Source organism: Cuculus canorus, chromosome 21, assembly GCF_017976375.1.
Source record: "Cuculus canorus isolate bCucCan1 chromosome 21, bCucCan1.pri, whole genome shotgun sequence".
Lineage (NCBI taxonomy): Eukaryota > Metazoa > Chordata > Aves > Cuculiformes > Cuculidae > Cuculus > Cuculus canorus.
In genome coordinates, this window is record NC_071421.1 from 1243929 (window position 1) to 1267154 (window position 23226).

Sequence of the window (23226 nt, forward strand, 5' to 3'; positions counted from 1 at the left end):
TTCAGGGCATGTTAGGTCAGGCTCCCAGAGTTCAAGGGACATGAACTAAGTATTTGTTAACAGAAGGGAGGCTACTTTGCTATTTTATTTTCCATATGCAGCCTGAGCATCTATTGCCAGAGCAGAGGCTGGCAGCGTATCTATGACAACAGAAGAGAGGATTATGCACTGAAATGGTGTGAAATCAAGTGCCAAGAGACCTATTACCATTTCAAAGAAGGTAGAGGTGCCTGTGGGGCTTGAGTGGGAGAGGGTAGTGGGAAAGACTTGAGAATACTGGACTTCCAGGGCAGAGGAGGTCACCTGGAGGCAGGAGAAATGGACAATCCCAGCTTCTTGGCAGTCCTCAGAGGGGACATCAGAGCTGGATTGCCATGATGATTAAAGGAAGGGTTTTAAACAAGAAAACAGCTCTGGGAGGAGAGATACTATTGGGAAGGAAGGGTGCACTTTCAGAGAGAAGTAAAGTAAGCTTAAAGTGAATCACCCCACACATCTCGGGCCCATCTATCTCTGTCTAGGGAGAACAGAGTCACTAAAAGCCAAACTACTCCACTGTATTGGCAATCAACTCTTTGAATCACACTCTACCCTTTGTCTCCTCAGCCGTCTTGACTTTATAGCCTCCAGCCAGCTTTCCCACCAGAAAAGCATAAAATCAAGGACCTCTACATCAATGCATCTGCCTGGCATCCTCAGAGCAGTACTTTGCATACCAAACGCGAAAATCCCCTGGGGACAGTCCCTGGGGCAACTCTTTTACTTCTGGGAGCTGGGCAAGACCTGTGCTCCGTCAAGCCTGAGGTCATGGCACAGAGCTGAGGGCTTTCCCGTGGCAGAAGGAGAGTGTTCTCGGTTCCCTACCAGTCCAAGTACAGCAGACCCTTCCCCTTCATCCTATCCCTTCATTCCCTGATCAAGAGCCCCTTCCCAGCTCTCCTGGAGCCCTTTTCAACAGTGGAAGCTGCTCTAGGGTCTCCCTGGAGCCTTCTCTTCTCCAGGCTCAACAACCCCAACTCTCTCAGCCCGTCCTCGTATGGGAGGTGTTCCAGCCCTTGGATCATCTCTGTGGCTTCCTCTGGACTCCCTCCAACAGATCCATGTCCTTCCTTGTGATGGCAGGGGCACCTTAGGACTGGGCAAGGATTACACTATTTCATGAAGCCCCGTGAGGATGGTTTATTCCAAGGTTGGTCAGAAACACATTTACAGCAATTGTTTTCACTGCTTTGCAAGTTGTCACTCCTGCCTTAAAGTAAATTGGTGAAATTCAACGGTGACAAAGTCAGCTTCATCCTCCAGATTCTGCTGCATGGGACAAGCTTTTTTTTTCCTCATACAGGTGAACAGCTTCTCTACCAGATTCCCAACAACGGGACATAGAAGATGTCCTAGGAGCTACAGTCCCCACATGCCTTTGGTGTGTGGAGCTGGGCCTACAGGGCACTCTACACAGCACATGGCAACATTTCCAAGGTTTCCAAAGCAAGCAAAATTCTCTGCTTACGTTCATCCAAACGTTGATTTTCATAACACAGGAGTGGTTGGGCTCCCTGAAGAGGGTAGGAGAGGTTTGTAGAGTGGTAAACCAGAATGATGATCTCACGGGCTTTGTGCAACAGGCTGGACTGTGTTCATGCAGCAGCCGGCGCGCAGAGCAAAGCTGGGACTGCCTGAGAAACCTAGTCCGAGGACCTTAGTTAGACCAGTATAGTCTTAGACATGGACAAGATGTGCTCTTTGACATGGATAAGCAGCGGCGCCGGTGGAAGAAGCAGTTGGACCCTGTCTTAGATTTCATCTTGATTTCCCCTAGTGACGAATGGCTTATGCTCCAAAGAACGAGCATATTCCTTTGAAAACCGTTGTTAGCATTGATTTTTCTAACAGCATATCCTTAATATTTATATAGAATCCAGCAACCTTTGATGATAAAGAGGAACAATTCCCAGATTACGCCACTCTGGCAATAAAAGCAATGGTGCTGCATGAAGGACTCTTTATGTTCAGATATAAACTTTGTATATTCTCCAGTAAATATTAGTAAATCTTTAATTACCTCCCACTCCCGACATCCAGCACAGCTTCTATTTCTCTCAAAAGGAATTGTTCTTGGCACTTCTGTTCTCTCCTATGAGTGCCCTCTGCTGCCACTCACCTTAAAAAACACATTAAAAAAAGGACAGACGGATTAGTTCTGTGGTGAGGAGTGAACTACACTGGACACGAGGAGGAATTTCTTCACAATGAGGTTGGTGAGGCTCTGGAACAGGTTGCCCAGGGAAGCTGTGGCTGCCCCATCCCTGGAGGTGTTCAAGGCCAGGTTGGATGGGCCTTGGGCTGCCTGATCCGGTGGGAGGTGTCCCTGCCCATGGCAGGGGAATTGGAGCTGGATGATCTTTAAGGTCCCTTCCGACCCAAACTATTCTACGATTCTATGAATGGGCCGTGGGGTTCTGCGCGTGCTTTGAATTGCCGTTTATTTTGGCTGCCTGTTGGTGATGTGTGTTGAAATACTGCTCTGACAGGTACATCGAGCACCTCTGCTCCTGGAAGGGAAGAAGTTTAATGTCCCTTCTTACCTCCTCATTGCCTGCACAGCACCATACGTGTTATTTTTTGCCCAGGGTTAGGTCAGGTTGACCTGCGTCCATTATGATGCCGCTTCGGATGATCTGACTGTTCATCTCACCAACCAGGTAAACTAAGGTCACTTAGTTCAGAAGAAGGGGAAGGTGTGGTTAACAGAGACAGGAAGAAAAAAAAAAGCTTTTGAAAGGCTAAAAATAAATGCCTCATGCATGCACAATTCCTACACTTAGAAAATGATGTGGGCTGATGGTAAGGCACAAGAGAAAGGCTGAGCAGAAATGGTACTGGATGCGGATCAGTTCTCTGCCACGGACCAGTTCTCTCCTTAACCTGACAATTTGTCTCTGTGGACCTCCTTCTCCTGCAGTTATTCTCTCATGTATCTCTACACCATAAGCTTCTTAGGGCAAGAAACCTTTGATCACAGCTACCTAGCACGAAGGAGCCTTAACCCTGGCTAAGGAGAGCCTTAACCCTGGCTAAGGATCTTGCTGCTCCTGTTGTGCTTAAATACATTAACCATGACGACGTAAGATGCAGATGTGTTCTTCAAGAGCCCTAATTCTCCAGTCTCCATCTTTGCTTGCCTTGCTTCTCAAATGAGAGCTACAACAGAAGACGACTGTTCTGGCTTGTACCCTCATATATCTCTTGTTGTACAAAACAGAAGCCTGTGTTCCTTACATCCACCTGAGTTTTTATTTCAAATGAATCCCTTCAGTGGTCAGAGCTGGCCCTGATGCAAGATGATTAAATTATAAAGCCCTTTTCTCTTCCTGGTATCATGCTGCGTTCTGCGACCTAGCAAAATCTGCATTAGGGAGGTGACGGACAAACCCACTTCAGCTGGAGGTTCACGATTCCTGCAGAAGTGCAGTTCGGGACAGCAGGTTGTAGCTGCTCCCTGCAATATTGGCTATTATCAGTACACCACTTGTTTTCCTGGAATAGTCTGTTTGCTCAGCTAGATAGAGAGCTATCCACATGGGAATTCAGGTGCTGGGGTAGAATCCCATGGCACGAGTGATATTAAACAAAGGACAGGTGTTTATGAGCACAACATAAATTATCTGGGTTCCTGCTGGGAGGAGGGAAACAAAATTTGCAGGAGCAGCGTCTTCAAATTACAGTTGATTCTGCCATCATTCCCTTCCTACGGTTACGTCCCACCTGGAATCAGTTATTTCCCTACTGCATTTCCGAAAGACAAGAGGCAGCAGAGACAGCATCGCTAACCAGAGACTTTGCAGCCTCACCGTAACCGAACCAGAGGTGGAGTTGCAGTCGAGCCCCACTGTCTGACAGGGAAAGGGAACTTGCCTTTGATTGAACAGATATCCCATTATTGATAAACTCCAGCTGACACAGGCATTAATGAGGCAGGGGAAGAGAGAAGCCCTCGCCTTGGTTTCCTCTGGGGATACATCCATACGTCTCTCCCAGATGGGCTCTCCTCCATGCAGACAGACACTGAAACCAGGTTTAGTTCAAAGAATATCACAACTATGACCTGAAAACACCTCCCCTGTCTGCCAACCACAGGTCCAGACAGACACACGGACATGGAGAGAAAACACTGCGGACAGAGACCCGGGGTACGTCTCTACAATGTCCCCGTGGGTCGAGCACATTCCTGCCTGTGTTGTACAGAGGGAATCACCCCATTCGCTCAGGTTTAGCTCTGCCAGGGAAAGTCTCTGTTCCTTCCACCTCTACAACCCGACCCTGGGGTTCTTCCCAATTCCAGCTGCTGGGAGCAACTCAGGGTTGTTTGGATGTGTGCCATGCAAGTGGATCCCAGTCCCTCTTCACTGCCTGGAATCTAATCCTCCCTTTGCTCTGTTTCTCAGTACATACAGAAGAATTCCCTGTACAGCCAGTTGAAAGATGAGACAGTTTGGTGGATGGAGCACTTCAACAGCTACGTTAATGAGAAATCCAGAAAAACCAGTGGACTCCCCAAAGACTGGGATTTCACCGTGTTTACTGTGAGTCAAGCAAGTGGATGGTGTGCTGCTCTGCCTAATTAAGGTGATAGGAATAGGGAGGAAACCTGCCAGCTCACCAGAGCCCCCAGGGAGATGCACGCACTGAGTCAGAAGGTATTGATGGTCCCATGGTAACAATTTATCTGCAGACGCCGAACGCAGAGGTGAAGACACAAAAAGTTTAGTTTTAGTAAAACGGGTAAACAGCTGAGAAAGAGAGTGTGAACGTAAATGCTGGCTGTAAAAATGCAATTAAACTTTTCATGTTCCTGGCCCAATGCTGTGGTCCTGCATTAAAGTAGACATTAGAGAGCTCTCCAGCCTGATGGGTCTTAACCCAAAAAAGTATGGGTATCACAGAATACCGGGTTGGAAGGGACTTCAGACTTCATCTGGTTCAGCCTTTCTTAGCAAAAGCGCGGTCTAGACAAGATGGTCCAGTACCTTGCCCAGCTGAATCTCAAAAGTGTCCAATGTTGGGAAATCCAGCACTTCCCTGGGGAGATTACTCTGAGGGCTCATTGTCCTCATTGTGAATGATTTTCCTCTTGTGTCCAACCAGAATTTCCCCAGGAATTACTGGAATTTTAATGCCCACTCAGCTTTTTCGTTCTCCAGAACCCAAACATACCCTATGACCAGCCAGCATAAACCAATGTGTAATGGCTCTAACAGCACAGGAATTACACTGATCTGAGCTAGCTGAGCATCCACCACAGGCAATGCAGAACACAGGCAGCTCAGAACCCTCACCACACTGAAGAATCAGTCATCATCAATTAAGATGTCACCATCAGCATCTCCACATCCACTGCAGGTTCACCCTTCAGCAATAGGTCAGCCCACCAACTCTGTAAATCCTGCTAGAATTACAACCCAAACTTGTGAAACACAGACGAGAAAAGCCAGAAGAAAGGGAAATATTAAATATAGTGATTGAGGTGCTTTCAATACAGAACCACCTGGCCCACGCGTAACAGAAAGCCATCTGGCAGATCCTGCTGTTGCTAAAGCAGAAAGGAACTCAAAGATATTCCAAAGGGCAGTATGAAGAGCAAACCCTATGAAAGAATGGCATTAATGTATGCAGCAGAGGGCAAGGCACCTGAACAATAGGCTCCTTTGTTCCGGGAGTCAATGGCGAGGGAGAGCAAATGGCAAAGACATAGAAACTGGTGCTTCTCAAATTTCAGTGGGAATTGTCTTTTGCAATGTTGGCATGCAAAGTCCTGGCTGTGTAAACTTTAAGTAAAACAGAAGATCCAGTATCACTCTATTGTGGCAATTCCTACTTGGCTAGTTAAAAACTTCAGTGTTTAAAGATCATTAAGTCCTCATGTATTTTATATATGGAGAAATAAACAGAATGTCTCTCAACAAGTATTCCCTACAAGAACGAGAAGGATTTCTGGACACTTGGTGGTGACAGAGTCGGTTGGAACCTGAAACTTCCCATTGAGAGAGTAAAGTGGAAATTTAGGCTTTTATGCAGCCATAGGTTTGTCCATGTTTTTTTTGCTCCTGCTGGGAAGCCACAAACCTACATTTTTATTGGGGTAGTGCTGTGTCAAGAGACACAGGTACACGCCCTGCAGAGGCAGCTCACAACAGCTTTAACCCTGGCTGGTGCGGTACGTTCTCAGTTTTCTGTGGACTTACATTACAATTCTTGGTCTGACATCCTGTCCTCTTCACCTGGAACACACAACAGCCTTATTCTCCCTGCCATCCCATTTCAGGACACGTGTGGAGTCTGCTTTATGCTAATTTAACACAGTCTCATGTGTTCAGTCCTATAGCTCATCATGCCTTTCCCTCTTCCTTATTTATCTAAGACATAAGTGGTCTCCGCATCATTCCTTGAAGGCCCTGAGCATCCTGATTCCGACTTTGGAAGATGTTTTTCCTGCCTCAGAGTTCTTAGAAGCACAAAGTACAAAAGCAGGGCCTTCCAGGAGAGCTTTGCGTGCTCAGATGTGAGCTGAGAAAGGAAAGAAATACCTTAAGAGCACGAGCAAAAGTGACAGACGTGGGTTTGCTACTATTGGTTTATTTCCTGCTGTTTTCTGGAGCTTCCCTGTGCTGCAGTGTAAATCCTAAGTCCCTACGCAGCTCAGGACAGTGTCATTTCAAGGCTCAAGGAACCTGTTTTCAGAAAGCATTGCATCATCCATGCGAAAGGGCTTCTCTCCAGGGGTGTGCTGGGAGCACAGATGTGCCGAGTTTTCATCAGCCATAAAGAGATTCAGCTCTCTATCAGCCGTGAACAGCCTGAACATAAATAGCATTTGTCAATTTGTGATAGAGGTGCATAAATGAAGATAACACTCAAATCTCTAGTTAGAGCGGGGACGGTTCCTTTGATTTGAATGACATGGCTTTTCCCTCACTCCACGAGTATGAGGTACCGCACGGGTACTGTAGACTTGGTTGTGCTCTCCCCAGGTCACGATGATAAAAAAAAATGATAAGGGCTTGTAAAGACTGGGAAAAAAACCCCCGCTGCTCCAGCCTGTGGTCTCCACTATCGCTTAGCAGGTCGGGAACATCTGAGTAGCTCTTCCAGTGCTTGGTTTGCAGCTGGGCATGTGGCTTCACCTATGCCAACACGGCACAGAGACCACGTTATTTTATTCCTGTTTATGACTGGTATTGTGGTGCTGCGTAAAGCTCCAGCCAGAGGTCAGGCTGCCTGGCTGAACAATGCAGAACAAACCAGCTCTGCCGTGGATACCTTTGGGCTTGGAATTGTGTTACCTCGTGTTACATCATAGCCACCCTCTCTAAGAACAAGTTACCATGTAGAGAGATCTTAGGATTGTGGAATGGTTTGGGTTGGAAGAGATCTTAAAGATCACTGAGTCCCTCCCCTGCCATGGGCAGGGACACCTCCCACTGGATCAGGGGCTCCAAGCCCCATCCAACCTGGCCTGGAACCCCTCCAGGGATGGGGCAGCCACCGCTGCTCTGGGCACCCTGGGCCAGGGCCTCCCCACCTGAACAGCAAAATGTTTTTCCCTAACCTCCCATCTGAATCTCCCCTCTTTGAGCTTAAAACCTTTACCACTCACCCCATCCCTGCACTCCCTGATAAAAAGCCCCTCCCCAGCTTTTCTGGAGCCCCTTTCAGCGCTGAAAGGCTGCTATAAAGTCCTCTCAAAGCTCTCCCTTCTCCAGGCTGAACTCTCTCAGCCTGTCCCCATGTGGGAAGTGCTCCAGCCCTTGGATCATAGTCTTGGCTATTAAATCACTTGGAACCTCTGGAATCATGAACTAATACCCTCTTCCTCCCTGAGACCCCAGCAGGGTGTTTAGCTTCCACCTGGCAAGCTCCAGCAGAGAGCCACACAGCTAAATCATTTGATCAGAAATGGAAGAATGCTCTGTCTCATCCGTGTGTTTCCTGCACACGAGAAAGTCAGACCCCTGCCCACATCAGCAGAGAAAGGACCCTTGAGAGACGCCTTACGCTCTCTGTCAGCCAACACGTGAGAACACGGTCCCACTGCCCAACGTTCCCGAACCGCTGCGGTGGGGATGGTTCTACAGCAGTGAGACTACAGGAGGAATCCAACGCGATTGAAATGGAAAGTCTTCAGCAGATGCTAACGCTGCTTCCGGCACTACGCAAAGGACAAGATCGGAGACGCCGGATTCTGCTTTCAAGCAGGACCTGGCTGCAGTCAGCATGTTGATTGGGTACCTATGGACAAATCCCACTATTTGGAGTTTTTAAGCCTACCTTGGAAGTCTTGACAGAGCAGGTTTCATGTGTGACAGAAGATGGAGTCGTACCGGCAGGCTGCAGGGCGCTGTGACCGCTTCATCCCTGAGAAACATCAGAGCAGCCATTCTGACCAAAGCCTCAGAGCACTCCTCGTTGCTCTCATCACTTGGAAAGCCTAAAGGAAAAGGACAATCCATGTTTAGGAAGTCGAGGGCAAACATGAACGCAGATGAACAGCGTGATATATATCACAGAGAACTTCCTCCTGTTTGTCAGTTTTATTTGCTTTGAAGAACAAGAAACCACAACCTGATGAAGACAATTATGAAGGTTCATTGAGTTTGTCTGTCAGCACAAAATCTTATGAACTTCTAGAAGTAAAACCACTTAGAACATTCGTTAGGAAAAATATATGTAACTTAGGTGCCCTCTGTTGGCATCTTCAAAGCAGTTTCTTTTGACCGACTGTTCCAGTTCTCTGGAAAAAAAAGACATTTCACTGCCCTCACTAATCAGTCTTTTCATTAGTTTAATGAAGTGTTTCAAAGAATCGAAATTAATTGTTCTATTTTATTCTCATCAAAAGATCTTGACTACCGTGGTGCCAAAATCTACCAAACACTTTTGATTTCATCTCCCAGGTACTTTGCAAGCAAACTCATTGCTGCTTCAGGAAAGAATATGATTTTTATATTATATTTTAAAATCCATTAAAAAGGAGTTAAATACTCCTGAGGCTGTTAAATGATTAAATACCCTTCCTTACTGAACGTTGAATAGTTACTGCGTGTGTTATATATAGGATGCAGCACCATATGGTGGAGGCTGGAAGTGAACAGATGAGTTTCTCTCACTATGGAGAAAAGAAATAGTAAATAGAATTACATGTACGACAATTACGTGGGGCAGCCCCCACTGCTCTGGGCAACCTCTTCCAGGGCCTCCTCACCCTCATAGGAAGACTTTTCTTCCTAAAATCTCATCTCAGTCTCCTCTCTTTCAGCTGAAAACCGTTCCCCCTCACCCTCTCCCTGCACTCCCTGATCCAGAGCCCCTCCACAGCTTTCCTGGAGCCCCTTTGGGTACTGGAAGCTGCTCTAAGGTCTCCCCAGAGCCTTCTCTGCTCCAGGCTGAACCCCAACTCTCAGCCTGTCCTCTTATGAGAGGTTCTCCAGTCCTCAGATCATCTTTGTGGCCTCCTCTGGACTCGCTCTAACACAAACAGGTTAAACTTACAGGCTCACTTGGCAGGGGGTTGAAACTGGATGATCCTTAAGGTCCATTGTGACCAAACCATTCTATGATTCTGTTGCCTTCTTTCTGGTGACTCAATGCAGAAGAGGTGTGAAGGGAATGGGATGAAACGAGGAAACAGGGGCTGCTTTGAAGGTGGGCAGGGTTTTTCATGGGTTTTTAGACGGTAGGCTGGAGATGAACAGCAGCGTGACTTGAGGATGCTCTTCTAGGCTATGGCGAGACTTTTGGGTAGGTGCTGACCCAAGCAACACACGCTGCAACACCCAGGAGGGTCACAAGATGGCAGGAAAACACCTGGACAGCTCTGCCTTGGGAATTCCCACCCAGCGGCTCAATGAGCCCTCCCAAAGCTTTTGCCCATGTCCTGGTATGCCCAGATTCCTACAGGGAAAGAGCCAGCTGAAAAGGCAGCTTGTCCTTCCTCTCCCTATAATGTTATTTATTAACATTAAGGTTTCCCCTTTAAGGTTTCCCCTTTTTTAACGATGCAGTCCTTGATGTCAATCACGGAACAGTCTCCAGGGCAACACCGATCTTTAGTTGGGTCTAAGCACGCTTGTCTTCAGTCTTGGGGAGAAAGCGCAACCCAGACCACCCATCCTTGAGAGCTGCTGGTTTCTGATGTGCCCTACAGTTCACATCATTGTTTGTAGCTAATGGATACAAGTTGGTTTTACCATAGTTATCCCACTGGGTCTGCTGTAAGGATTCAGTAGAGATGGTAGAAACCCATCCACACTTGGCATAGCCATGAATACTCTCAGTCAGCTGGACTTCCAGAGGAGACCACAAAGATGATCCGAGGGCTGGAGCATCTCCCACACCAAGACAACCTGAGAGAGTTGGGGTTGTTCAGCCTGGAGAAGAGAAGGCTCTGGGGAGACCTTAGAGCAGCTTCCAGCACTGAAAGGGGCTGCAGGAAAGCTGGGGAGGGGGTCAGGGAGGGCAGGGACAGGATGAGGGGGAATGATTTTAAGCTGAAAGAGAGGAAACTGAGATGAGATCTCCAGAAGAAATGCTTTCCCGTGAGGGTGGGGAGGCCCTGGAGCAGGTTGCCCAGAGCAGTGGCGGCTGCGCCATCCCTGGAGGTGAATAAGGGGCTGCACGTGAACCGTTCTCCACCGGCTGCTGGTTTGAAAGGGGTGTTGCAGTCTATGTGGAATCTTGTGATTCTTACTTCTCGCCTCAAGGAGAAACCTTTCTCTGTTTTCTTACGATATGTATGGCCTGATTCTTGCCAGAAAAGGAAACAGTGTAAAATACTGTGTAAATACTACAAATAAAACCCGTTTACCTGAGTCTAAACCATGCGTAGGAAGCAGCATTGAGGTAACTGTTGGTTTGGAGAGCCACTGCCTCCCTTTGAAACAGCGAGCACAGTGCAGTTCTTGATGGTGAACAATCCTTTTTCTACAGGTTTTCTTTCCCTGCCCAAATCAAGAAAAAATATTGATCTTGTAAGCTTTCATGCATGATTTTTTTCCTCCCAGTAATTATTGCTGTCTTCTACCCTCCAAGAAGAACGACTCAAAAAAATTCCAGGTTGAATCAAATTTATCCATTCTGATGATTTCAAAATAATTCCCTTGGATTTTGAACACCTTAAGAAGTTTCCCCCACTCTACATCTATGCAGCACATAAGGAAACATTACTATAAAGCAAAACCACAAAGCATTTAATTTCAAACAGAAGTTCTCAGTTACCTCTAAGGTCAATCATCCAGGCTGCATCTGTGGTGTAGCTGCAAAGACACCTGAACGAGCCTTGCATGGTCCCATGGTCCCTTTTCTATTCCAGTTTCTCCTTTGTGCAACCACGTTGGTCACACATAAATCAAGAAATCAGACAGTGGCATATACTGCAAAACAAAAATGAAATTTAAAAACACCCAATAATTTTACAAGGAAAAAAATGACTAAAAAAAGGTCTGTTCCAAAACCACCATAAATTAATTATGAGTCTCTTTTCCTGATGCTGTTAAGAACAGAAGGTGTCTCTTGTTATTCTTTCTCTCTGTTTTGCAGCTAAAAGACGAAGAAATCCCCAGAGCTCACCAGGAACCCAAATACCCACAAGTGCTAATTCTCCCTGTAAGTGAATGGCAGTGGAAATGGATATCACCTTATCCTCCGCACTGCTACTCCGCATTTCCCAACACCGCTGGGGCAGCTCTTCAGCTGCTTCGGAACAGCACCGCACGTCTAAGCATCAACAGTTCTTTTAGATAAAGTTTAAAACTTTGTCTTGACAATGTTTCAGGAAGGACACGGATCTGTGGAGCGAGAACAGAGGAGACCACGGAGATGATCCGAGGTCTGGAGCACCTCCGGTACAAGGACAGGCTGAGAGAGCTGGGGCTGCTCAGTCCGGAGAAGAGAAGGCTCCGAGGGGACCTTAGAGCAGCTTCCAGCACTGAAAGGGGCTCCAGGAAAGCTGGGGAGGGGCTCTGGATCAGGGAGTACAGGGATAGGGTGAGGAAGGACAGGTTTGAAGCCAAAAGAGAGGAGATTGAGGTAAGATTTTAGGAAGAAATGTTTTGCTGTGCGGGTGGTGAGGCCCTGGCCCAGGGTGCCCAGAGCAGTGGTGGCTGCCCCATCCCTGGAGGGGTTCAAGGCCAGGTTGGATGGGGCTTGGAGCCCCTGATCCAGTGGGAGGTGTCCCTGCCTGTGGCAGGGGTGGAACTGGATGGGCTCTGAGGTCCCTTCCAACCCAAACCATCCTGTGATTCTATGAGCGTGAAGTTTCTTAAACATTTACACAGAGAGAAAATCCCGAAGGACCGTAGGAACTCTATATCCAGAAGAACTTTTTTTAATTAAACTTTTGGAGAAGGTGAATGAAAACAAAGACAGAAAGACAACTCCTCTAGTCTGCCAGGCAACATTTCCCTGCCCTGAAATTTTGCCATCGTACCTTTTTCGTTTTAGAAATCACAATTTGGGAATAACGATCCAGACTAGAAGCGCAAAATGCCAAATCGCGTCACTGGATCTGGCGACAGGAAAGTAACGTACATCAGTCAGAGAAGAGGTGCTAAATTTGGTCCTAACTGCAAGGCTAGATCAAAGGAAGATCCCAGAACTTGGAGGAACCGGGGGTTTCCCTCCTAAAGGCCATTTCAGTTCCCCCTGCGCAGCCGCCTCCGCTTTCTCTGGGGGCAGACAAGGGAGCCTCAAGCACAGTGAAGCGATGACATAGGATAGAATCATAGAATCAAATCAACCTGAAGTTCAAATCAGAACCTGAAAAAGCCCATAAACTCTGTGATTTGAGCTGAAAATTCACCCGCAATCCAATCCCAATACTGCAGTAATCGCACGCTGATCAAATAAAGCCATTGCTCTTTCTGAGTGGAAACTTAAATACAGTGTTTTCTCACACGCTCGCAGTTCTAAGCCAATAGCTTTCATTTCCTTTGATGCAAAGAAAAGCTCTTTCACTGAAATTCTCCCGGGCTTAAATGATTCACAGTTTGGGTTTTTCCCTCTCAACTGGAGCTTTAAGAAGTCAGGAAATTGGTTGCTTTTCCCATCAATAAGCAGGCGTAAAATCAGGGGGTTGGGTCAGTAGGAAGCGGGACTCGTCCTCAGGGCAGGCATACAGAAACCCAAAAGGCCACGGCGCAGGTTTCTAATGAATAATACGGCTCTGCTCATCGTGTTTCAATATTAACTGGCAGAGTGTTGGCTGCTTAACACCCACAAGCCCAGAAAGTCTTGTGCGCCTCACCAAGACCTGCCGCGTGCTGCCAGAGGCACAGACTTCCACTAGAGCTTCACGTCTTTCATTCCTCAAAGAGTAAGCTCTGTCGAGTTTTTTTTCTTGCTGGAAAGGTTGCTGCCTCTCTGTCATTGTCAGGAACGGAAAAAATTGCCATGCACAGCTTCCTGCTGCTTTGGTTGTGCGAGCTGAAAAGGTGGTGTAGCCAATAGGCTGGAAATATTAAGCCACCTGCTAAAAAAAAAGGGAATAAAGCGCATTGGCATCAACCTAACATTCAATCACAGAAGAATTTGGGTGAGGGTCCATTGGTGAAGTAGCTGTAGTTCTGTAAGAGAGGGACAGTGAACTGGGAAAGTAAAACTAAGTGTGCTCAAAAACGCTGGGGCAACCTAAAGAATAAAATCCTACCTTTCCAGTTTGCTTAATTATATCACATAGGCACTTCATTCAATTTTCAAGTTTATTTTACCTTTACAAAAGGTCAGCGTCAGAATCTTGTGGGAAATGTTAAAAATACAAGAAGGGTCAATAAAAAGCCAAGAATAAATACAGCCAACATAGAAGGAGCAGTAAGAAGCAATAGGGTGAGAGGAAATGGCTTCAAGTTGTGCCAGTGGAGGTTTAGGTTGGATATTGGACAAAAATTCTTTACCAGAAGAAGTAAAGCTTTGGAAGAGGCTGTGCAGGGAAGCAGTGGAGTCACCATCCCCAGAGGTATTAAAACATGTGCAGATGTGGTACAGCAGGACATGGTTTAGTAGGTGTGCTGGTGTTGGGCTAATGTTTGGACCCCATGATCACAGCAGTCTTTTCCAACCTTAATGATTCTGTATCTTTACTAGTCAGCGTTTAGGCTTCTGAGACCGTCAAACCCCACAGTGAAACTGCTAACAGTGCAGAGAAAGTCTTACACTTCTTTAAAGTCATCCTATTTAATCCAATCCAATGCTTTCACCTTCCCTTGGCTGAACCTCCACTTCACCTCAATTAAGAACCTGCACGTTTCCCAAAGCAGCGGAGGAAAACTCACTCTTTTTCAGGGAATTTCTGATAGGGAATGGGAAAAATTATCAGTAACACAAGAATTAACAGCAAGAGGATCAAAGAAGGCAAAAATACATTGGATGTCTCACAACATCCTGTTAGGATTAAGAATTATCACTGCTTCTGTTCTTCACCAAGAGGAGGCTGAGGTATAGGGGTGTCAGGTGCAGCAAACACAATACAAGAGAAGCTAGAAGATTAAAACGAGAACTATGGAAGAATACCTTCTAGAGAATAAAGAGAACCCTTTGCACTTCATTTTCCCTTACTAATATTTCACCCAGTTACAAGATTCTATAATGCACAAAAAAAAAAAGGCAAAAAGCAAAAAATACAGAATAACTCCTCTTGACACAATCTCTGAAGAAATGTTCAGCGATTCAACCATGTCCATGAACCGTAAAATTAATCCTTCAGCTCTATTCAAGCTTGCCAAGACCTCTTCCAGAGAAGGCTTCAATAAACACCAGCTGAAAAGAGCTTAGAGAGGCTGAGGTCTAGAAACCACAGCCTGTGAAGTAGGGTAAGAGCCTGGAAAAAGCAGTGATAGATTATGGATGCTGAAAGAGATGCCCAAGAGTCAATTCTTCCTCATAACCATAATGGATAATATTAGCTCGCAAGGTCTCTCTCCTTCACTGACTTTAAGGCAGTCACTGGACCAGGTTGCCTACAGAGGTCACGGAGTCACCTCGAGGAGGGTCAAGCAGATAGATTGTTATCCAATCCCGCCAAGCCTGCCTCAGGGCACAGAGGCGATGTCACTGGCTTACCAAGGTAATAACCTGTCCCACTTCTTAGGATCCTCTGTCCGAGTGCTTTTGTAACACACATCTGCGGAGGCAATAACTTCAGCTATTGCAATTTCCCAGAGCCCTCCTTAAGGCAGCACATCCCTCGGTAATCCCCTCTCAGTGTGCAGTAAGGGGATTAGCAGAAATTTCATTATTCTGTTAGGAAATAAGCCCTAACTGCTTACGTTATCTGGAAGAAATCACGAGGAAGCTGAAGTCCAGGCTCTGCTCTGAGATATTTATAGCCTCTCATGTGAAGGCTGAGGCAAAGCTCATTTTTTGCCCAGAGCTGATTCAGTCGCAGGAGTCTGCTCCGAGCAGCTTCCACCAAAAGGCCAAACCATAGGCATCCAGAGCTTTGAAACTATTATTGCCGTCACATAACACAAAAATAATTATATACAAAAGACACACGTGCTTTAACTCATTGAAGGCACAGAAGAGATGCTATTTGAAATGAGTGTCAATCACAGAAAGCAACCAACTCCCGCCAAACCCCTGCCCTTTCAAATTCAGGCAAAACCCTTCATTCTGGCCACGTTAGAGCTCTATGAAAATGGAGGAACATTAATCTAATATAAAAAAAAAATTTCCATGGTACATATTTCCATAAAGAGAACACCGTTCAGCTGATGAGGAAGGCAGTGGAGCTATGCTGGCACGCACCAGCAGACACTTTGGTTCTTCAAGGCCAGGTTGGATGGGGCTTTGAGCACCCTGATGCTGCAGGTGTCCCTGCCCATGGCAGGGGGGTTGGAACCAGATGGGCTTTAAGGTCCTCTCCAACCCAAACCATTCCATGATTCTTCTTCTGGAGTGAGAAGAAAAAACCATCAAGAACAAATGTTGAGCTTTTATCTATTTTCCATTGATTTTTCCCTACTCTATCAATTAGGTGAGAAGAGAGCATTAAGCCCAATGTCTTTCTCTAGACATCGCGATCTTCATTTGAGCCTTTCAGAAGTCCCTGTTTTGTAATTCAGTATTCCAGGCATTGAGGATTACTGAGTTATAGAAGACAAGGAAGATAAATGTAACTCCCTTCTTCCCTTGGTTTCTCGGGAGGGTTGGAGGGATCACAGAGCTTTCATAAGGAGAAATGTCTGCAGGCACAGATGATGTGGCCATGGCAGCCTCACGTCAGCACTTCTGTGCACTGACACCAGCCCGACCACCCCCTTCTGTGAGGACTGGAGAGTACTGAATTGATTAAGAGATCCTTTGATTTGAGCCCCTTAATTAATTAATGACCCTTTGCTGCATAACACTGAGGGAATGTGACAGGAGGGAAAAGCACTGTCTGCTTGGAGAACAGCCGATAAGGTCGCTAGATATGGTGCCTTATTCCCTCAAATAGGACCATCAGGACACATCCTGGGGATACGGATACCCTGGGAACGCTGTCAGGGTGTGCTGTAGGTGCTGTTGTATTTCCTGTAGCGCTGGAGGGACTGATGGGGGGACACCAGCCTGCTACGTATTCATTGGTAGGAGCACCACAGAGGCGTGCACAGAAGATGCAAAGGGGAATAACGACAAGAAGGGTCCCTCGTCCCAAAGAAATTTGAAGAGAGCATCAATGAAAAAGAAACGCCAACGACCCAGGAAACTCACAATGCAGCTGAACTGAATGTCCGGCTGACCTCGTGGTTTCTCTTGATTGTAAATGCTAGGTTGTGTTGAGAAGAGGCAATATGAAACTCCCTCCAAGCCCATTCCTTATTGCTATGTGTATAACAATGCTTTACCCAGCCTCTCCCTTCTTTTTTTGCTTTTTTAAAAGACTGAGCTCAGCTCCCAATCCTCACAACACATTGCAATCCATCTGCTTTCATTGGAGACTCTGAAGGTAGAAATAGCACGGCTTTTCTTCTGGTGTTTTGCCTCCGTGTTCTTCTTCTGGAAACTGGCAGCTGTAAGTCTCCTCTCGTTGGTGTGACAGTTGCGGAGCCTCCAGCAGCCTACAGAAGTTACGTTCCAGATCTGCAGTGAGAATAAGCAAAAGCACTGCAGATACAAGAGATCTTCATACGTGTTCGTTATCTGCCCATTACCTTTCCCACACACTCTCTCTGCGGGAAGGGCCAAGATCCAGGTGATGCTCTGCATCTTCGTGAAAGTAAACGAGGGTGGGGAGGCCCTGGCCCAGGGTGCCCAGAGCAGTGGTGGCTGCCCCATCCCTGAGGGGTTCAAGGCCAGGTTGGATGGGGTTTGGAGCCCCTGATCCAGTGGGAGGTGTCCCTGCCCATGGCAGGGTTTGGAACCAGATGGGCTTTGAGGTCCCTTCCAACACAAACCATTCTACGATAAATAACCCGTTCAAAATCACAAGAGTAAATCTACGTTTCCTGTATTTATTCGATTTAATTTATTCCATATTCTGACTCTGAACACATTTGTCTCCACTGAAAAGTTCCACAAAGGGCGCATTTACCTTTAGCTGTGTGGGACTTCTCTTTCTTCAGTGACCAGATGCAGAAATGCAAGAAGAAGGTCAGCAGGATGAGAACAAACACAGCCACTGCTGTAAGGATGGCCAGGACGGTGGTATATAGAGAGTCACGGGTAATATGAGCTGCAATCAGATATATTTAATAGAGATTAAGAAATCACGTGCCCAGACTATTATTAAAAGAAAGGCAGTTCTTTCAAGGAAATTTAGAGATTCATTTCCTCTTTTGGTGGAAAATAACTTTCCAGGGAATACAAACAGTGCAGGTATTAGCAATAAAACTGAGATCCTCTAAGTCAAGAGTGCAACAGGTGGGTCTGTGGCAAGAGGCATTCACACAACCCCCCTACATGCCTGACCCCTTCATTGTTCAATGCCTTTCTCTCTTGCAGCAAAAGCATTTCTTTCTATTCTGCTTTGCAGTTTGCTTATTGAGCAGATTTGCCTTCAATCTTTCCCCAAATAGCACTAGAGCGAGCCAAAATTTCACACTTGTCTCAGTCTCACGGAGGTAAAAAGGTAGCCCCTTTTTGCCATCTGTCTCAGCAGAACCTCCAGTTTCTCTGAATGAAGGACTCAGACCTGAAAGCCACCAGTTCCTGGCAGGGACAAGGGCCGGGGCAGATGCAGGAGCAGTACAGCTTGCTGTCTTCAAGATGCTCAGTACCGGCAAAGCCTGGACCCACTTATTCCCATCTAATTCGATCCATGATAAGACATGATATTTCATTTCTGGGCGTCATGGACTCAACCAAGACTTGCAAAGGAATTGGATGACTAACTAAGCTACCGCCTTCTTAAGCAAATCCAGCTTTGAGCACCCTGATCCAGTGGGAGGTGTCCCTGCCCATGGCAGAGGGGTGGAACTGGATGGGCTGTAAGGTCTCTTCCCACCCACACCATTCCATGAGTCTATGAAAACAGCAAGAGCTGTTCAATGGAAATCTGCCAAATAAGTGTGCTCTAATTAAGGACAATTGTTGGGCTTTTCTCTGCCTTTATTACTGACACTGATTTAACAATGGAACCTTTGCCCAGGTCAACAATTCTACCAATATTAATACTGCAAGAAACACTAGAGTGATTCCCAAAGCCTATTTTCACAATGGCAAGTTCCAGATGACAGCTAAGCAGCGAACCACCAGCTGAACGAGCGTGGAGAAAAGTTACAGGCTCAAAGAAACAAATAATTTTGAGAAGGTACCTTGCTCCAGATCTTTCGAAGAGAAACCACACATTGTGTTGTGTGTACTGTTGCCTTGCTTGATTGTTTGAAATCCAGAACCTTCACAGCTAAAGGAAGAAAAAGACTCACGTTTAGAATATCCTCAGGTTTAGAATATCCCCACGTTTAGAATATCCCCACCTTTCCCTTTGTTCCTCCTCAGGCTTTTTCTTGCTTCCCTTTCTTCTTTCCCTCCACTCTTTCCACAACTTATCTCCTTTTTCGATTTTTATACGAGTGCAGGTAAAATCGGGGCTGTTCCGCAGTAAGATAAGACTATGTCACAATTGTTTATATGCACAATTTTTTAAGTCTCTTTGTTTCAAGTGATGTCCATGTTTGGGCTAATTTTTCATCAGTTTGAGCCGGACTTGGAAGTAGGTGGAATACACAGCAGTTTGTCTTAAGATCGGCTTTGAGACTGATGGTTTATAAAGGCAAAGGAGAGAGAAATATCACATATTGCTAAATCATAAAGAACTCATCTTTTAATCTCATAAATGAGTTAAGCGGAAAGAGGGGAGATTGAGATGAGATCTTAGGGAGAAATGTTCTCCTGTGAGGGTGGGGAACTGGGTGGGCTTTAATGTCCCTTCCAACCCAAAGCATTCTATGATTTTATGATTCTGTGATCTCCTCTCTGATTCAATTTTATTTTCTAATTTAAAGTTTTATCTGATAATTTTATGCCCAAAGAAGGGAAGTATCAATAAATACATACTCAGTCCAGTTACGGCACCAGCCATTCTTAACATTGGAATACGTTCCTATCTTGCAGGGTTTACATTTGAAGGTGAAGTCAAAATCACCTACAAGAAAAGAGAACACGAATCATTAGTGATGAGTGCCTTTACTGAAAGATGGGGATACAACAGACTAGAGTAGAATGCACGCCCTCTGCACTCTCTCTGTATCATGAATCACCCCCCTGGAGAAAAACCTAAGCAGTTCTTGCCACTACGGCATTTGGGGAACTGTATGGGTGGAGCTCTTACAGAAAAGGTACGGAATAATCTGATATGACAGCAGAGGGTGTAAAGTTAAGAGGTAAGACAGAGTGAAACAGTCTTCTAGTGGCAGTTCTAGCAGCTTGGAAGACCAGTAATAGTGCAAATCTGAGTCTGAAAGTCTCAAATTTAGGAAGGGAAGACTATAATAGTGTCACAAAGGCCACAATATTATAAAATAGGGTCACAAAGACCACAGTGCAAAGACCATTTCTCTCTGCATCATGAGCCTCCCTGAAAGAAGGTTATAATAAGTGAAGGAAACGGTCTGCTGCTCAGCCAACCATTTATACTGAACTTTGCTTTTTAGAGTAATTTGTGTTGCTTTAGTTACCAAGCTGAACCAGCTCTTCACCCTCTCCACACTCAGGCAGTTTGCTGCAGGAGCGACACGAACTGCCGCTGCAGCTGTACCCCTGACGACATTTGCAGTCTTTGTCCTCAATGCCTTCACATGGGCTGTTGTCTCCTGTCAAGAAGAAATAAGTTAGACTTGTCGTTGTCACAAAGGCCAGAAATTAACTTAAACATTACTGGCTGACACAGGTGGAATAGTGCAGTGGTGGAAAAAGTGGGTACCAGAAGCATGTCACTCCCGTGCACTCTGGATAAAGTCTGGAGTACTCAAATTCAGCTCCACTGAGATGTTTACACCGTGGTTCTCTGAGCGCTGTGTGAGTTACCACTGAGCTTATCTGGAACACCAACATAGGTCGTGGTAGACAGGAGTAAGGCAGAAGGTTTACTTTACTACATGGTGAAGGTTTAGACCTCGCAGGGTAAGGAGAGCACTACCAGTACCCCAGAAAAACACTACCCATTAACCAGCCGCGCAGTCAGCCCTCAGGGCGCTGCCAGAGCTCTTCTCAGTTAGATTCAGCCACGTCAGAGGAGGGATGCCCAGAAGATCCTTGGCCAGCGAAGCTAGAGCTCCGTCTCCATGCCCTCCCTAACAACAGCAGCTGCTTCCTACGCTGCGTTGGCAGAAGTGGCTCTATACCCAAGCTATAAATCCAGCACCCTTCCTACCCTCTCTCCTTCTGTTTCTAGAAGAGATCTGTTATTAACTTCGCTCACGCTCCGGAAGTATCATCCCTAATTCCAAGAAGCTCCTGGGTATCATGAAAGCCAGGGATTGATCATACACACTGATCCCATCAGGGCTTCAGGCAGCTGGAGGTGAGTTACGGGGAAAGTGTTATTCAACCAGAAAGCTGTATAACCTTAAAGAAAAAAAAACAGAGGGAAATGCTACCTAGTTCAGCGGCGTGCTTGAAAACCCACAGCGAGCAGCAAAGATCAAAGAAAGATTACTTGCTGAGGTTAGTGATGGAATGTACGGGGCCTCCAGGGAACTGCCCACGTCTTCCTCTGCCCACTGGTCTCCTCTTACCAGCCTACAGAACTTAATGAATCCTGGCAGTGGAAAAAAAAACAGCCTGGAGGTGCTTTTCTTCTGTATTTCTAGCAGGTGATTCCGGAGCTGATTCCCACCGAGGAGTGACTCTCTTAACTCATGCTGAATGACTTTATCTCAGTGGGAAGGATAAAAACCTCTGGTCTCCATGCTACTGAGGACTTTAGAGCTCTTCACCTATTTATTGCTCATTCCCATAAATCCCATATATCCACCCATTCCTTCCACAGGGAATTCAGTGTCCTTGATGTTGGTTGATATATTCAAGCCAGTAGTAGCTGGGAGGCTGACTCCTACCTGCACCAACGAAAGGTCGCGGCCAGCCTCGCTGCTGACCTGCGGGACACCAGCGCTCCCGTATCAGGTCAGATCAGGCTTCCAGCAACCTCGTTTGAGAACAAACAGAAAAGGAAGGGGCACTCCTTGCTGAAGGTCGTACAGACAATCTGCATCAGCTCTGGCTACTGCTATGGACAGCACTAAATTAGGACGAGTGGCGTGATCGCTCCTGGGACCATGGAATAGAGTCACCTGTTCCAGGATCACCAGCCTAAAAGGCACAGAAACGCCAGTGTTTCGCCTCTAGGGTCTTAATTTGACTTAAAGTTACAGGCAAATAAGAATCCATTACCATCTCACCACCACTCTAAGATCAGGCGAGGACAAAGGTCAGAACAAACTGTTGAAAGCAACGATCACCTGAGACTCCGGATATTTAATTCTGGGAGAAGCACAGGTCAGTGGAACGGAGGGATGGAAGAGGGATGCTTCCTACCCTTTAGGATCACAAATTGCAAAGGATGGCCTTACAGAGAGCATCACTCCCTGTATTCCCTCTCAGGGCGAGGGCTCCGAACCAGCGTTACCTGAGCACTTTCTCTCCTTGTGAGCAAGACCAGCCCACAGGAATTAGCGCTCCCTTTCCCACTACAGAATAAGAAGTATAAGCACGAAACAAACCTGAAACATGAGTTCACTCTGAAGTTCATAGCTAAGGCACATTATGAGTTTAAGGGACAGGAAGGAAGCCTTTGCCGTTTCATTTTGCACAGACAGTGATCCAGGATACGTTTCCACACGCACACACATCCGTTACCCACACCTGATTACCCTGGCTGACACAAAACAACAGTGACAAACAGAAAGAAGACAGACGTATCGCTCCCTTACCTGCACTCGAGAAGCATTTGGGGCAGCACTTCTCGTTGCCTTTCCCGACGATCCGCAGTTCCCCGCGCTCGCAGGGGATTGCCAGCGAGTGCTGTGCCCATTGCCACAGGCACACCACGAGCAGCGAGCGAGCGCGAATCCCGAGGTGTCCGACGGCCCTTGTCTGCTCAGTCATGCCTCGAGCTGTGCCACCCCAAAACCACGCCAGGGTGGGCTTCTGTCGGCACTAACCCAAAGGATTCTTTCCCCTCACGCTGTGGGAAGGCACTGGGCTTTTTGAGGCTGCACTCTTCCTGCTTCTTCAGGGGCGGAGAGAAGATCTGATTTTACGTCATTGAAGTCTTCAAAAAGCAGTGTTAAACCACAGTGCACCAACGACTCCAATGGAGCAGGTCAGAAGCAAGGTATAGCATCACATAACTTGATTTTCAAAGGATCCTGCAAGTTGGCGCACAACTGAAAATGAATGCAAAGTAAATTAGAGCTCAAAATTCCACACTCTCAGACTATTTTATTCTGACTTAGTTCTTAAAGAATTCAGAAACTTTCAAGGATTTAACTGTCAGATTGCGATGCACAGTAGTTCAGTCCATCCACTGATTTTCTGATTCTGTTAATTGCTTTCAACTCCCTTCATTCTCGATTTGGAGACTCTCGCGTTACTTTTTGAACGGACACCCGGACACCTCAGCTCTGGCGCTCCGTGCCCCAAACCAGGATTCCTTCCACCAACTCCTCCAACCACAACACTTGTGGGATACACAGGGAAGGTTTACAGGTCCTGGTCAGGTGCTGCCCTTGTACAGAAAAGAGGGTGAACCTAACAGTG

At 46.5% G+C, this 23226-nt stretch overlaps 1 protein-coding gene across 1 annotated transcript; it reads right to left on the minus strand.

Annotated features, from left to right (window-relative positions):
* Nucleotides 1–15069: 15069 nt before the first annotated feature.
* Nucleotides 15070–22878, minus strand: TNFRSF18 (TNF receptor superfamily member 18). The gene is made up of 6 exons (XM_009556760.2): nucleotides 22398–22878; nucleotides 20145–20279; nucleotides 19525–19612; nucleotides 18783–18871; nucleotides 17561–17701; nucleotides 15070–17109 (listed from the first exon to the last, which is right to left on the minus strand). The coding sequence occupies exons 1-6, from the start codon at nucleotides 22570–22572 to the stop codon at nucleotides 16958–16960; spliced, it is 780 nt and encodes a 259-aa protein (XP_009555055.1). The 5' UTR covers nucleotides 22573–22878; the 3' UTR covers nucleotides 15070–16957.
* Between the last annotated feature and the right edge of the window lie 348 nt (nucleotides 22879–23226).